The sequence below is a fragment of the Triturus cristatus genome, chromosome 4_2, assembly GCF_964204655.1.
Source record: "Triturus cristatus chromosome 4_2, aTriCri1.1, whole genome shotgun sequence".
Classification (NCBI taxonomy): domain Eukaryota; kingdom Metazoa; phylum Chordata; class Amphibia; order Caudata; family Salamandridae; genus Triturus; species Triturus cristatus.
The window spans coordinates 86,111,626-86,127,678 of NC_140586.1; the positions used below are offsets into that span (position 1 = coordinate 86,111,626).

At 47.3% G+C, this 16,053-nt stretch overlaps 1 protein-coding gene across 4 annotated transcripts in view; it reads right to left on the reverse strand.

The window, feature by feature from the left end:
- DNM2 (dynamin 2) overlaps nt 1-16,053 on the reverse strand; it is a 752,889-nt gene that overhangs the window by 508,823 nt on the left and 228,013 nt on the right. For all 4 annotated transcript variants that reach the window (XM_085600673.1, XM_085600674.1, XM_085600670.1 and 1 more), the window contains exon 5: nt 5,590-5,688. In XM_085600673.1, coding sequence (XP_085456799.1) covers nt 5,590-5,688 — 99 coding nt within the window. The remainder of the gene's footprint in view (nt 1-5,589; nt 5,689-16,053) is intronic.

The following is a 16,053-nucleotide window of genomic DNA, read 5'->3' on the forward strand; positions in this document are numbered from 1 at the left end:
AGATGGCGATCTACTATCCTAAGTGTGTGATCTGCAGCTCACATGCCTCGAACATAATGTTTTGAATTGAAGCATCTAGTGGGTCAATTTTGTCGTTATTGCAGTAAATAACAAATCTTTTCCATTTGGCTTCATAGCATGCTCTAGTAGTAGGATGTCTAGCTTCTTTAAGAATGGTCATACAATCTGGTAGTAGGTTGAGGTAACCGAACTCTAGGACTTCAGGAGCCAGATTGCTAGGTTCAGTTGAGCTGGATCTGGATGCCTTATCTCTTCATGGTTCTGTGTGAGAAGCTTTGGGGAGAGCTGTAGTTTTGGTGTGGACTACAGAGTTCTAGGAGTGTTGTGAACCATGGTTGTCGGGCCCATGTCGGGGCAACTAGGATCATTTTGAGAGAATGTTTGAGCTTGCGTACTACTAATGGACTGAGCGGGAGTGGCAGAAAAGCGTATGCAAATCTGCCTGACCAATTCATCTATATCGCATTGCCTTTGGACAGTGGGTGTGGATACCTGGCGGCGAAGGCTGGGCATTTTGCGGTTACGTGTGTGGCGAACAGATCTATGTCTGGGTGGCCCCACATCTGAAAAATGGATGAAGAACTTGAGGATGAAGTTCCCATTCGTGTATCTGCTGTGTCTGACAACTGAGCAGATCCACAATTTGACTGTGCACCCCTGGAAGATGTTCTGCTAAAAGGTATATTCTTTGTGGGATGGCCCATCTCCATATGTTTTGCGCTAGTTGAGAAAGCTGCAAAGAATGGGTTCCTCCTTGTTTTTGTATATAATACATTGCTGTCATATTGTCTGTGCGGACAAGGACTGTTTTGTTGATGAGATGTGTTTGGAATGATTTTAACGCTAGAAAGATTGCCAGTAATTCGAGGTGATTGATGTGGAGCACTTTTTGTTGAGGGGTCCACCTGCCCTGAATTGTGTGGTTTAGAAGATGAGCTCCCCAGCCGGTGAATGATGCGTCCGCTGTTAGCACTATCTGTGGAACCGGGTCTAGGAACTACTGCCTTTGGAAAGGTTTGTGTGTTCCACCACTGCAGAGAGCGATGTGTGCGGCTGTCCACCAACACCAGATCTGTAAGTTGACCTGGAGCCTGGTTCCACTGACGTGCTAAGCATTTTTGTAAAGGGCGCATCTGAAGTCTTGCATGAGGTACTATAAAAATGCAAGAGGCTATCATTCCTATGAGTTGCATAAACACTTGAGCTGGTAGTGAGTGTTTGGGTTGAAATTTTGTTATGAGGGTTTGCATACTGGTTATCCTGACTGGATTGGGGTATGCAAGGGTTTGGAAGTGTCTATTGTGGCCCCTAGATACTGATGTATGTGGGACGGCTAAAGATGTGATTTGGTGAGGTTTATCGTGAACCCCAAGTTGTGGAGCAGATGAATTGTTTGGGGAGTGTGGTGAACACACTGAATGTATGACTTGGCTTTTATTAGCCAGTTGTCCAGGTATGGAAACACATGAATTTGTTTTCTGCGCAAGTGGGCGGCTACTACCACCAGACACTTTGTGAAGACTCTGGGTGCTATGGTCACTACGAATGGGAGGACCTTGAATTGATAGTGGTGACCGTCCACTACAAACCTTAGATATTTCCTGTGAGCAGGGAGTATAGGAATATGGAAGTAGGCGTCCTTGAGATCTAGAGTGGCAAGGAAGTCGCCTTGTTGGAGCAGTGAGAGGACCTGTTGAAGAGTGATCATGCGAAAATGATCTGATTGCATGTAGATATTGAGAGGTCTGAGGTCCAGTATTGGTCTGAGAGTACCATTGTTCGTTGAGATGAGAAAGTAAAGGGAGTAAACCCCCGTGCCTTGATGTTGGAGGGGAACTGGTTCTATTGCATGCTTTTGAAGAAGTGATAGAACTTCTTGTTTGAGGAGCGTTAGATGTTCCTTGGACATTGGACGTTGTTTGGGTGGTATAGTTGGGGGAGTCGCTGTAAGTTCCAGGCAGTAACCATACTGGATAATTTGTCTTACCCACTTGTCTGTAGTGATGGATTCCAGACAGGTAGGAACTGTGAAAGTCTTCCTCCGACTGGAGTGGAATGGTCTGGAGGGAGCGGAGGGAAGTCATTGCTTTGTAGTAGGGGAGGTTCGGTTGTTGTTACCTCGACCTCTCCCTTTGTTATTATTTCCTCTGTACCCCCCCCCTAAAATATCCCTTGTTGGGGGATGTTTGTTTAGGAGTCTTGTAGGAGGAGGAAGTAGTGTCCATGCTAATGTTTTTGGATCCGCCCCTATAGAAGGAGTGACAAAAGGAACCTTGTGTTGTCTGAAATTATAATGCACCCATAGATTTTGCAGTGTGACTTTTTTCATTTTTTCTAGAGCTGTGTCCACAGCTGGGCCAAACAGATGTTCTTGATCGAACGGCTGATTTAAAATAGTTGTTTGCACTTCCTGTTTAAAACCGGAAATGCGTAACCATGCATGTCGGCGAAGTAAGACACTGGTGTTAATAGATCTAGATGCAGTGTCTGCTGAATCGAGGGCACATTTGATGGATGCATTTGTAATTAACTTGCCCTCCTGGACCAGATCGTTGGCTTTGGCCTTGTACTGGTCAGTTAAGTGTTGGATAAGATCTTCAAGCTCATCGTAGTGAGCCCTGTCATATCTGGCAAGTAGTGCTTGCATGTTTGCTATCCTCCAGTGATTGGCTGCTTGGGAGGCAACTCGTTTGCCTGATGCATCTAGCAGTTTAGACTCTTCATCTGGGGGTGGTGCATCACCAGAGGTTGTGAATTGGGACGTTCTCTGCCATTGGACACTACCAAAGAATATAAGAGGAGTTGTCCTTTGGTGCATACTGGATCTTTAAGGGCAGGCTTATATTTTTTATCAATCCGAGGATTTAAATATGTCTGGTGCATGTTTTATGACACTTTTGAGCATTGGCAATGTGTGTATAGCTTTTTGTGACTGAGCAAAAGTGTCCAGTAGGAAGTCTTCCTCCATGGGGTCGGAAGGCAGTTCCACGCCATGATATTGTGCAGCCCTAATTATGAGCGGACTAAATCCTATACTGACATCTGAGGGGGGTGGGGTGGGGGTGGGGGGGCTGGTATGGGTCTGGATCAGGCAGGTTTGGAGGATCTGTGGGATCATCGTAATCGTCCCATGTATCCTGTGGTGGGGTAGTGTGATCATCATCCGGGTCATCTAAGGGATCCTTACAGTGTCCACCCCCATCCCCTAAATCATCCTCATCCTGTGGTGCTAAGGGTGAGCATGGAGAAAGTCTAGGAGAGTGTATAGGAGAGTTTATAGGAGACAAAGGTTTAGTAGGAAGAATGGGAGAAGAGGGTCTCAGGGGTGAAGTTGCAAAGTATCTCTTCTTCACAGGTACCTCAGGTGTGTGTGTGAGGTATCAGATTTCCTCTTCTTTGTTGGAAGACTGACAATATGGCCTGTTTTAGGGTCCACATGTAATGTTTTTGGTTTCGGATCGACAGGATCAGGTCGAAACAGTTCTTCCCATTTGTCTCCTTTCAGTGCCGATTTTTTCGGTTCCAAGCATGGCTTTAATTTGGTCTCTGTAGCCGTAGAAGGAGTCTTGTCCTCCTTTGGCTTCGAAGTCGGTGCCGAGTTGGAACTTTTATACGGATCCGAAGATTTTCACAGTTTTTCTGGTTCAGAGGCCTTATGGTCTTTCGGTGCTGAAGGGTTCGATGCAGAGGCCTTTTTGGACGTAATGGAGATGTGTATCCCAGATTTTGCTACCGAAGCTGTTTTCTGGGTACTGATATGCGGCTTGCTCGGTCCCGAGCTGCCGGAAGGCTTTTCTTTTGTTTTCGGAGCCGGGCCCGGAGGCAGGGCTTCTGAAGTTTTTTCGGTCTCAACTAAGGCCTTCAGGCGTAGTTTTGACCAGAGCCTTCTGTTTTTCAGGTGGGGTAGGGTAGTTTGTACTCACTCGTTGACCTGGAGTGCTGTGGTGATCGGAGTCGGAGTCGTCGGCTTCGGAGTCGGAGTCGTCAGCTTCGGAGACTATGTCAAGCTCCTCCGAATCCTCTGCCTCTGGAACGTCGGGCCTTCGTCGAAGATGTCTTCTGGCATCGGTGCAGCCTGTTGCGCTATAACGGGTCGTCGAGCCAGGCGATCACGAATGGTTTTCTTGGATCGAAAAGAGGCACAGGCTTGGCAATCCTTTTCTTCGTGTTCTGGCGATAGACAAAGGTTGCAGACCTTGTGGTGGTTGATGTGTGGAAATTTAGCTCCACACTGGGGGCATTTTTCTTAATGGAGTCCTTTCTATTAGCCGTAGGCACGAATGGCGCCGATAGGCCCAGTGGCCTGAGTTCACGACCGGAATTGAGGATTTGGGAGTTAGCGCGTCGAGGGCACGCAAACGAGACAATACCCTTGAATGGTGATGGTTGCGAGTCGAAAAAAGGTTTGGAAACACTGTACCCAAGCGTAGCGAGTCACATCCGAACCCAATGGCGGAAAAAAACGATCTGAAGATGGAGTCGATGCCCATGCCCACTGTAGTCCAAGGGAGGAGTCACCTATCTAGTGACTACAAAGGCTTCTTCCAAGACAACAAACTGCAAACATCCAAGCCCAACACCAGATGGCAATCTATGCACATGTATGTATTCTGCTGCTCCTATGCCTCGAACATATTATCTGCAGAAAGCATGGACGACTGGGATTCTCAATGAGCAACTCTATAAACTAAAAGGTCTGGTGGTAGAAAGCATCAGGTGACAGTACAAGTCCAGTGGCAGGATGTGGGGATGTAGCACAGGAATAGAGGCAAAGAGAAGAGGAGTCAAAAAGACAAGAGTTCTTTATGCTCCATGGCCTTGATAACAAAAAGATCCTCAGGACTCCTTGTTTGGTCCAATATGTTCTATTAGAACAAAGGATACATCTATCTTACAGCCGGATCCAGAGGCCTTCTCCCGAACCAAGGTCAATTTTCTATTGCCCTATATCCCACACTAGAATTAGAGAACTCCCCATACAACCTGAATTGAAGACGTCCATATTGTTGCCTTACTAGAACCAGGGTCTGCCTTCATGTGATTCTCTATTCCTACCTATACATTGGCAATCCACACCTGGCCGTCCAACTAAATCTTGGGGCCGCTTTGTACAACTCTAACTTAGAACCTTAGGTTTCCATCAGGTGACCACAACCAAAAACCGAGATCTCTCTCCGGGTTCCAACTAGAGCTTGGGATTTTCATCTCATGAGCCCCATGTAGACCAGTAGCCACCCTCAGATGGCACAGTTAGAACCTGGGGATGTCTTCCTGTGGCCCTATCTAAAGAGCACAGGCATCCTTCATGTATCCTTATGGTACGACAGACTGTGGTAACTCATTCATATGGGCACAACTAAAACCAGTGCCTTCTCTTCTGGTTCTATGCAAAACCTGGATCTTACTTTCTGGGATTACTAGACGTCCCTCGTGTGGCCCCTTTGGCTTAAGTGTTGCAGGCCTTCATGACATAGTCCAGCTACTTAATCATGAAGCAACTGACCATCTTCCCATTATTCTAAGAGGACCCAACATCTCTTCACCAGTTTCCAATCAGCCAACTCATACCTCTCCGTAATGGCAGCAGCTTGTTTTCCAGGATTTCCCGTGCATCAGTGCCCTCATCCATCAGATCCAGCTTGGTAATGACACCGATGGTACGCAAACCTACAGAAAGACAGTGTGCTTTCATGAACATATACTCAAGTAACAGACAGCATACTTGAATTGGCAAGTAACATAAGCAAATGCGGACAATAAAATCTCACAACACAATCTTGTTAATCTGCTACACGTGACTATACAGCACCGTAGTATGGGCACATACAGTAGTGCACCTTTAAGGCTACTGAAACTTCTAGCTATGGCTTCACAGTTCTGAAATGAATATGCAATTCCATCTTCGCTGCCCTGGTGGTGGGAGTGACCGTGTCAGAGTTGATGCTAATACACAGGCAACATCCAAGTGAAAGCCCCACCAAAGCTTCCATTTCTTACTTGAATGAGAGAGTAATCCAATTTTTACTTACATTTTAACAAATTATGTAATGCTTTTAACATGCGCGCACACACAGTGTCCAGCAAGGTATATTGTACAGCATAGGTCTACTGTCCCTTCACCCAGCTTCCACATTCACAAGAGACACTACTTTAAGAACAGAAACTGCATTCCACCAATCCTACTCTCTAGTTATTGACGTTAAGCAGTCCTGCAAACCACTTCAAAAAAAGAAACGCTCAAATAAGATTCTGATAGCTAAAGCCCCACATATCCCTTGATACCACTTGAATAACATTCTCTAAACATGCATGGTACCACTTGCACCTTCCAAGACAGCTTACCCTCTGGTGTAATCTACACCTTCAGGCAAAACTATTATGTGGTAGAAACAGGTGACATGGGGAGATCTCCTTGTAGTGTGTACATTTTCACATCATGACCTTCCTGGAAGGCATTCTAATCTCATTACATCTTTGCAAGGTAAAATGTCTAAAATCATATATTCCCAAACTGTTAATGGCAAAGGAAATACTGTTTTCGTTTCAGTGTCTTTTTTCCATGGGCATAAACAAATTTGTCTTCACTTTCAAGTCAATTTGCCACTTGGCGCAAAAAGTAATGTTCCTGCTTGCACAATCAGTTACATCAGTTTACAAGTGTTGACATCAGGGTGGGATGCAATCTAGCCTAATATCAGAGGGACTAAATTAATCAGTGGCACCTTAAAAGACAGAGTGAGACTGAAAGAGGAAACAATGGGTACAAAAATGTCTTATGGTGGCTACTTTAGAGTAAGAGTGCTCCTATTGGTACAGCCAATAGCTAGTTACCAAAGTTTTTCACATAAAGGTTGCAGGATTTGACTGTTTGAGGAAAAAAGCCAAGTCTGGTGTTGTTTTCTGGTGAGATAAGGGGACTACAGAAATAACCCTTGAAAACTTCCATCCAGGAAGAAATATGCACCTGTCAGAGCCTCTTTAAGAGGACAACGGGGCAAGCAGGAATTAATGGGCACTACTGTGGTGGTTAAGGCCTTTCACTTCTGATGTTCGAGGCTCTGCCTACTATGAACTATGAGCAACTAGGCAGAGTACCCCTTCAGCACTTGACTCTCAGTGGTAGTCTCGGTCTAGCAGTCAAAGGCTTCTCAGGGAGGAAAGGGGTGTAATCCATCCCCACTGGTCCTTACTCCCTCAAAGTGAACTCCTTCACCTTACAGGACCACTGGTCTTGGGTTATGCTCCTGGGTAATGTCTTCTCACCCAGTATGGCAGACCATTATTCGAAAGTACTGTTCACAAAAGGCAAAACTCATGCTGAACTTCTTCAAGCTGATATAAAGCTTCAGTTTCACAGACTAGAGTCTCAAGCTCCCCTTTTTAGAACCCATTTCCAGACACATTTCTGTCTCTGGATTTGTAGTTCGTAGTCTGGTGGTTGTTCACTTTTAAGTATCCACTCCTTCGTTGTGTACTTCTCCTAAAGGCCCCAGTACAACCCTTTATGATTCTCTTATCAGCTCCATCTCTTTCCTCAGATGTGCCCAGGCCCATTTGACCAAAGACAACCTTTCAGAATCAAAGAACTCCTATTAAAGTGCACCAAAGAGCCTGGCTCTTCCTTCCACCAAAGTCTGGCCCGCATAGCTCTCAGAAATGGAGCAGTCCATAAATGTCTGGGGGAAGCCTCTGCCTCTCCATGCTCCTCCAAGAAGCCACTGGTCTCCCGAAATGGAACCCAGTGTCTTCAGTGTGTTGTGCTCTTCATAAGCGCACACATGCCCCTGAACATACAGGCAATCACACACATGCAGTCTCCAATGTACTGAACATCTTACCGGGCACGAGGAGGGTGGGCGCACTCTGCCTCACATACCAGCACTCAGTTTGCCCCGATGCATCATAGTAAATGCAGTGCATAACACTTATTTCGGTGACAGGCTTTAGTTTTTGTTGGTGCAGCCAGTGCTGTGTCTCTAGACAACCGTTTCAGGATAGTTGTCCTTCAGTAGAGAGCAACACATTTTTTTGGGGGTGCTGGAAAGGCTACCCAAAGTCTTTTCACATCTCTGTACCACACGCTGAGCGGAGGTGCATCAACCAGAGCTCATCCGCTCATTAGCTCAAGGGAGCCTTTTCAAACAGGAGGAGGGTGGGCGCACACTACCTCCCGGGCACATGTACATCCTTGCGAGCTCATGCAACACAACACGCTCTCTCTTATGTGCTGTGCTTTCACACGGGCACATGCACATCTAGCACACGTGCAGCTGCATGCACTATTTCTTCCACACAATACCATCTCTCAGACACACATACATCCTCGGGCGCATGCAACCACTCGCGCTATTTCTCATACACTGTACCATTTTTCCAGCATAAGTAAATCCTTGTGTGCACACAACCCAATGCAGGCCAAAGGTCGAGTAAAGCACGCAGCCACAACACTTTACTAAAGTGAGCCAGCAGGCTAAAATGGACCGGTTCACTTTACTGATGATTAAAAACACAGTTTGCTGCCACCACGTGCTGGTGCTACTTAACTCCAGGTAAAGGCAGTATCCTTAAACCTCCTGAGGGAAACGCTTTGGGTGCCCCTGCCAGTCGAGCAGCCAATGAGGCAGGCTTAGGTCATAGCGCACACACAGGATTTGTGTTCGCTCGTGACCAAAAAACATTACCAGGGATCCAGATATTACTGTAGTAAGGGTGTTCAGAGCAGGAGCGTCCATCACAATGCAAGGGACTTTTCCATCCCAACACCACCCAATCAGAGTATTTCCAATCACTTTTGAATCCAAGACAATAGGCTGACAAGCAGTCAGTGATCTCCATATTCCCTCTTTAGTTTAACTGGAAGGAAAAAAATTTGAATTTCTGAATACAGAACCCTGAATCTTTCACCACTTATTTCATAAGTCACTGAAAGGAAAAGGTACCCTTTCCTTTAACTTTGTTCATGCACATTAATTTAATTCTAGGGCTTGGGTATTTCATAGCTGCTCTAGAGGAAGCCTAATCAAGAAACCTTAGTTTCAGGCTTTAACAAAATTTCTTTGTAGCAGTAATGAACAAGTCACTTACCTTTGGCAACGCCAATTTGGCAGAGACTATGTAGCCACAGATTCCTTACCACAGAATGATCTCCAGGCATCAGGCTGGATCTGTAATTTTTTTTTCTTTTTTTTTTTTTACAGTACCCCTGCGCGCCGGGAGGGGGTGTCACTCGCTCCATGTGGTGTCATTCACGCCAGAAGGGACTTGCGCAGTGTCTATATAGGCACCACCACAGTGCGCCGACGCAAGTTTCTTTTCATGACTTTCTGCACTAGAAGTACGGAGACACGAAAAACACTTACCATTGGTGTGGAAAACCAGCACTTTGAGAGGGGAACAGTGCTGTCCCTAGAATTCCATTTGCAGAGCAGGGAGGATGGGTGGGTAGGTAAGGAATCTACAGCTAGATAGAGTCTCTACCAGATAAGGCATTATCAAAGGTAAGTAACTTGTTCATCTGATAGAGACTTCTAGCAGTATATTCCTTACCTTAGAATAGAAACCCAAGCAATACCTCCCTGGAGGTGGGTGTGTGAAACTGATTCACGCTAGAAAGTTTGACAGGACTGAACAAGCAATGTGCCCGGACCAGACTGTCCAGAGAGTAATGCTATAAGAATGCGTGTAGAGAAGCCAATGTTGCGGTCTAACAGATACTCAGGACTCCACATGCCAACACAGTGGTGGCAGCCTTAGCTCTGGTGGAATGAGCACCCAAGTCTGCAGGGGGTGGTTTCTTGGCCAATGCGTAGCAGATCTTAACGCATAGCACGATCCATCGGGAGATGGTCCGTTTCTGCACAGCCTTTCCCTTCTTTGCTGAAACATACTCCCACGAAGAGTTGGTTGTCCACCAGGAACGCTCGAGCGGTCAAGGTAGAACGACAACGATCTCCTTGGGTACAGTTGGTGAAGTCGCTCCTCTTCTTTAGAGGAACTTGGCAGAGCGTAAAAGGTAGATGGGGTGATGGACTGACCTACATGACAAGGAGTGACAATCAGCGGCAAAACAGAAGCTCTAGTGCGAAGAACCAGCTTTGCTGTGTATATGTTCAAGTATGGGAGCTTGGATGACAAAGCCTGAAATTCACTGACCCGACAGGCAGATGTTAGTGCCACCAGTAAGCGGTCTTGATTGTAAGGAACTTAAGAGGACTGTTGTGTAATGCCTTAAAGGGAGCATACATCAAAAATGTTCAGACTATAGTAAGGCCTCACTGAGGCATAATGAAGGGTGAAGGAGCAAACATATTGCAAACCTTTCAAGAACTTATGAACAACAGGGGATTTGAAGAGGGCGGGCTGATCAGGTAACCGCAGAAAGGCTAGGATGGAAGAAAGCTAGCACTTCAAGGTGCCACGGGCAGAGCCCTGCTGGACAAGGGAAATGATAAAGAGAAGGACCAGAGAGTGGAGCAGAAAGAAAGTCAACCTGCTTCTCTGTACAGCATGCCACAAACTTGCCCCAACCAGAGATGTATACCATTTTGGTGGAGGGACACCTGGCTGCCAAGGTAACATTGCAGACTTCGTGAGGGAAGGTCGAAAGCTGTGAAATGTCACCGCTCAATCTCCATGCATGAAGGCGGAGCATTGACAGGTTCGAGTGGCTGCTGCGACAGAAGATCCTACCCTACTGCTGCTGCAGAAGATCCTCCCGAAGGGGCAGCTTGATCGGAGGACAGATGGCCATGCTCAACAGCTGGGGGTAACCAACTCTCCAAGCTCAGTCTGGACCCACAAGGATTACTTGGGCCAAGTCGTTCCTGATCTTCTGGAGAACTCTGGCCAGGAGTGGTATAGGCAGAAAGGCGTACAGGAGGCCTGAGCTCCACTCGAGATGAAAAGCACAGTTGAGCATGAGCAGCCTTGGAAAGTCCAGCACACAAAACTGTGGACATTGCACGTTCTCGGCTGTGGCGAACAGATCTAACCCACTGCTGGAAGAGACATTGCACCACTTCCAGATGGAGTTGCCATTTGTGATCCGCTAGGCATCTTTGGCAGAATTTGTACACCCTGGGGTTGAGAAAGGCAGAAAGGTGTTGGACCAGCAGAGATATGCCCAGACGTTCCAGCCATGTCCAGAGACACAGGGCCTCTTTACACAGGGTCCACGACCCCCACCCCGCCGTGTTTGGTGTAGTACCACAAGGCAGTGGTGTTCTCTATGAACACATGCACTAGCCTTTGCTTGATGGAGGGTAGAAGGCTTTTAATGCCAGCTAGATCGGCCTGAGCTCCAGAAGGTTTATATGGAGCCCAGGAGTGACGGATCTGTCACACTGTAAGATCTTGTTGGGGAAAGAAGAGGGGTCTGCCGCTGACTCAACTGCAGTTTGTAACCACTACTGCTAATCTTCTGCAGTTCCCTCGGAGATCTGGACCATGTTAGAAAGATTCCCCTGATGATGCACCCACTGGAACTTTAGGTCCCACTGCAGATCCCGCTTAGGTCAGTAGCCATGTGTCACAAGCAGGATGGAAAAGGCTATGAGTCCCAGCAGCCTCACAGTCAGTCTCACCATCCAAGATAGTGGTTAAAACATCAGTATCATAGCCTGAATATTCTGGACTCAACGTTCGGGAGGATATGCACAAAACTGCACAGTGTCCAGACCAGCTCCAATGAAAGGGAGCGTTTGAAAGGGAGTGAGGTGTAACTCTGGCATGTTGATAGTGAACCCCAGTGAATGCAGGAGGTCTGCCCTAGTCTGGAGGTGGGAGATGACAGCCTGGAGCGAGTCTGCCTTTAACTGCCAGTCACTGAGAATGGGGAAGACTGATACCACTGATCTCCACAGACTAGCTGCAACTACCGTCATTACCTTGGTGAATACCGAGGGGAGCTGGTAAGGCCAAAGCGAGCACAGCAAACTAAGCACTCGTGGCCCACCACGAACCACAGGTAATGCTTGTGGACGGACAGGACGGGAATGTGGAACTATGCGCCATGCAAGCCCAACGCTACCATCCAGTCTCCAGGGAAAACAGGACTTGAGCGTGTGTGTGCATTTTAGACTTCTTGGGAAAGAAATTGAGAGCGCAGGTTTAGAATAGGACAAAGGCATCTGTCTTTCTTGGGCACCAGAAAGCAGTGAGATCAACCAAAATCTACTTTTGGCGTCTGCACCCGCTTTATGGCTCCCTTGGTCAAGAGTGCTGTCACTTTCTGGCAGAGCAAGGAGAGATTGTCCTCCATCAGCTTGTCGCAAGTGGGAGGCATGGGTGGAGGGAGGGGGAGGTCACAAAGGGAGTAGCCCCTTTAGACAATGTGAAGAACCTAGTGGTCTCATGTTATTGACCTCCAGTGGGACAGGTGATGGCGTATCCTTCCTTACACTCTGTGCACATGATGAAGGTGGTAGACTGGCAAAACTTCCGGCTGCCCGACCAACAGGACCGGAGGGTACCGCGTCCTTGGCCACGCAGAGGCTGGGAAGCTTGCGCGCCATGATGGCTGGGTGTGTAAAGACACAGCTGGAAGTCCTTTCCGTGGGCGTGAAAGACAGACTGGGGCTGGAAAGGGGAATTTGAAAGACCCAAAGACCTGGCCGCTGCCCTGCTGTCCTTAAAGCGCTCCAGCGCCGAGTCCGCCTGGTCTCCAAAGAGAGGGGAACCTTTAAAGGACATGGCCATAAGCAATGCTTGAACATCTCTGTAAAAGCCAGCTGTCACCATCGAGGCGTGGCGCCACAATGCCACTGACAAAGAACCTACTCTGCCCAGCAAGTCAGTCGTATCCAGCCTACATCAGATTGTGAACTTGGCTGCATCTCTGCCATCTGCAATAGCTTGGGAAAGTGTAGCCAGGGCCTCCTCCGGGACCATGGGCAGCACCTACACCACCAAATCCTACAGAGCATTGAGTAACAGCCCAAAAGGCACACAGTGTTCACAGACCACAGCCAGGCTGGTGGAAGAAAACATTTTCTTCCCTAAGGTGTCCAGCTTCTTAAGCTCCTGATCCGGTGGAGTGGTAGGGAATGCACCAGGATTTACACGGGAGGTGGAAGCTTGGACCACCAAGCTCTCTGTGGTAGGAGGATATTGAGGTACCCTGGGGAGAGGAGGTGGCGGCAGGCAATTGTCCTGTTCACGGGTGCGCCCGTTCAGGGTTTTGGACCAAGTCGAAAGCAGGACGTCACTGAGGGTTTCATCAAGTAAGTGGGAGAAGTGATGCTGAGGGGGTCCCGGCTGAAGCACCTCTGTCAAGACGTTAGTCTGGTCTGCCACTGAAGGTAGGCTTAGGTCCAGTACCGTGGCTACCCTTCTCACCACCATAGCAAACAAGCCTCCCTCCTCCGTAGCTATGGTAGGAGGAGAGACCATGCCAGAATCTGGGGCAGTGTCCAGTCTGCTGGCGTCTGCCAAATCCTCACACCAGTCAATGTTAAGGGCTGGCATTCTTCAGGGTCCGGCGACCCCTCCCAATCCTCCCAGAGTTGCAGCCGATAGGAATAGGCCTTGGGTTCCGGTCTGGAAGGCATGGCTCCAGTTGGCGCTGAAGCTGGCATTAGACACCCCTCTGGCTCCATGTCTGGGATGAGAATGGGGATGGCATCGCTGGGAGCCTAGGTATCGGGAGTGGCGCTGGGGAAACGTCGAGGTGGCTTGGCCGGCACCTGTCTGGATCCATCTGTAGATCCAAGGGGCCTGATTGGAGATGGGCACAGAACGGCTGGCTGTGAACCAGTGGGGGGAGGGGGGGGCCTTCCGAACCCCACTGGGCTCGAAGGCACACCAGTAGTAATGGGCTGTCCAAATAAGGTGCATGGCCTCCTAAAATTCATGAAGTTGGACAAGGGTCGCTCCAGCTCCAGGAAACTTGGGGAGGAGCGGAGCCAGCCCATGCACAGGCCGAACGGTGGAGTCAGGCCTTCAATGATTAAGCCCCTTGTCTCCTCGGATGACTGATGGAAGGTGTGAAGTTGAAGACCTCTTCTTACAATGGAACTTACCCGAAGATGACTGAGTGTGACGAGGATCTTGGACTCCACAACCGATCCCGCGACCGTCCTCTCGACTGGGCTCGAGGGTGTTGCACATTGAGCAGCAAGGAGCTTCAGGGAGTGCTCCCTCAAGGCCTTGGGATGCAAGGCACGGCAGTTGACGCAGGTCTTTGCACCATGGTTGCACCCGAGGCAACAAGATGTGGGTCCGTCACAGATGTTCATTGATGAGAGGCGCGGCAGAGCTTGAAGCCGGCTTTCCTAGCTGACATACCTGCCACACCAGCAGAAAATCTCAAAAAAAAAAAAAAAAAAACATTGCCAAAAAGTCAAAAAAGGTCAGTCAAAAAATGAATGTGGGGGGGGGGGGGGGGGGGAAGAGGGGGGATTAGATCTCTCCAGATCTGCGAAGACCGGCGCAGAAAGAAAAGAACTGATGTCAGCGGGGTGGAGTGGTGCCTATATAGGCACCGTACACATCACTTTTGGCACGGAACACAACACCTACCAGCACGCAGGAGAACTGCTCACTAAACAATTTCCGGATCCAGTCTGACGCCTGGAGATCACTCGAAGGTAAAGAATCTGTAGTTAGAAGTCTCTTTCGGATAAGACACTCAAGTATAGCTCTGGGACTTAGTGAATTAGTCATGTTTAAATCCAGAACATGAGGAACAGAGCCCAGTAAATGTTACACTACTCAGCACCCAGTTCATAATCTTGTGTTTGCCGCCACTTCGTCTAGGGGCAACACTTTCGAAAAGAAAATTAATCTAAGGTCATTTTGGAGACAAATAGGAATTAAATGGATTACTGGGAAATCTGTGTGAATGGTTCAAAGCAACACTATCTAATGTAAAATAATTGAGTAGTAATCTTACCACAAAACTCCCCATACTTCCATTTCCAAGAAACACATGGAGGAAGGGAAATTGTTATTTTACAGCTCTAATGCAGAAGTGTGTTATCATAGAGCAAAGCTATTGCATTTGGGCACAAGACCCATATATATCAACCTCTCGGACGTGTGCTTAAGGGGGAAAAGTTAGAGTGGTTCTAGTGCTCAAATAGATTACCAAGCAGTCCCATAAATTCAGGAACACAGTTTCAGTCATGTTTTTAAAACCTCCTAGCACCTTCTGGGAGTCAGTTTGTTGTTTTAACTGAAACAGTTGGACCAACACATTTGAACACAAGGACTAGTATAAGGAAAGTCAAGAGCTGGATACTGATGTCACAGATGACATTGAGACATCTGATGAACATTAGGGCAGTTTGCAGACAAACTTGAAAATATATTCACAACATGCAAATTCCAGTTTGTAATCATGTGATGTCATTGACGGACACCAGTTTTAAAAAGCTTTACTTAGAAATTTAGATAGAACCTAGAGGTGTAATAAATGAGTGGAAATATTGCTTCACTCACTATGCAGACAATGCTCTGGATTGCGGATGTTGTTTCACAGGTGAAGGATCCATGCGCTGGCATGGTAGGCACAACCAAATTCAATAAAAGAAGTGTCGCAGATTAACATTTTTAGTGGAAGTAAAAAGAGGCAGAGGTAAAAACTAAACAAAAACAAACAAACAAAAAAAACAATTTGGGAGTTCAAGTAAGATTGACTATTTCAGCTGCTCCTACTGGACACATTTCGCTGTATTTTCTGTAATTATGGCTTACTACTAAATTTCCCAGTGTTACCTACCAGCAAAAACAGAAAAAAAGCTGTGAAACTAGCCATTCATTTGAAAGCACAGGACAGCAGAATCAGTCTATAACTTCATGGCTATTTCAAATAACTGTTCCGATGTAATCCAAACAACAACAAAATAATCAACATTCCCTGTAACAAATTGTGTGCCAGAAGGAATGGTTTCTTACCTCTCTCTCTCCATTAAAATCATAAGCATTCAATAGTCCCACCCACATGTGGGGATCCTGGAGCACATTATTAAAATATATCTTCTTAGGGGCAGACATTCGCATAACCTCAGAGTAGCACATAATTAGTTAGAAATG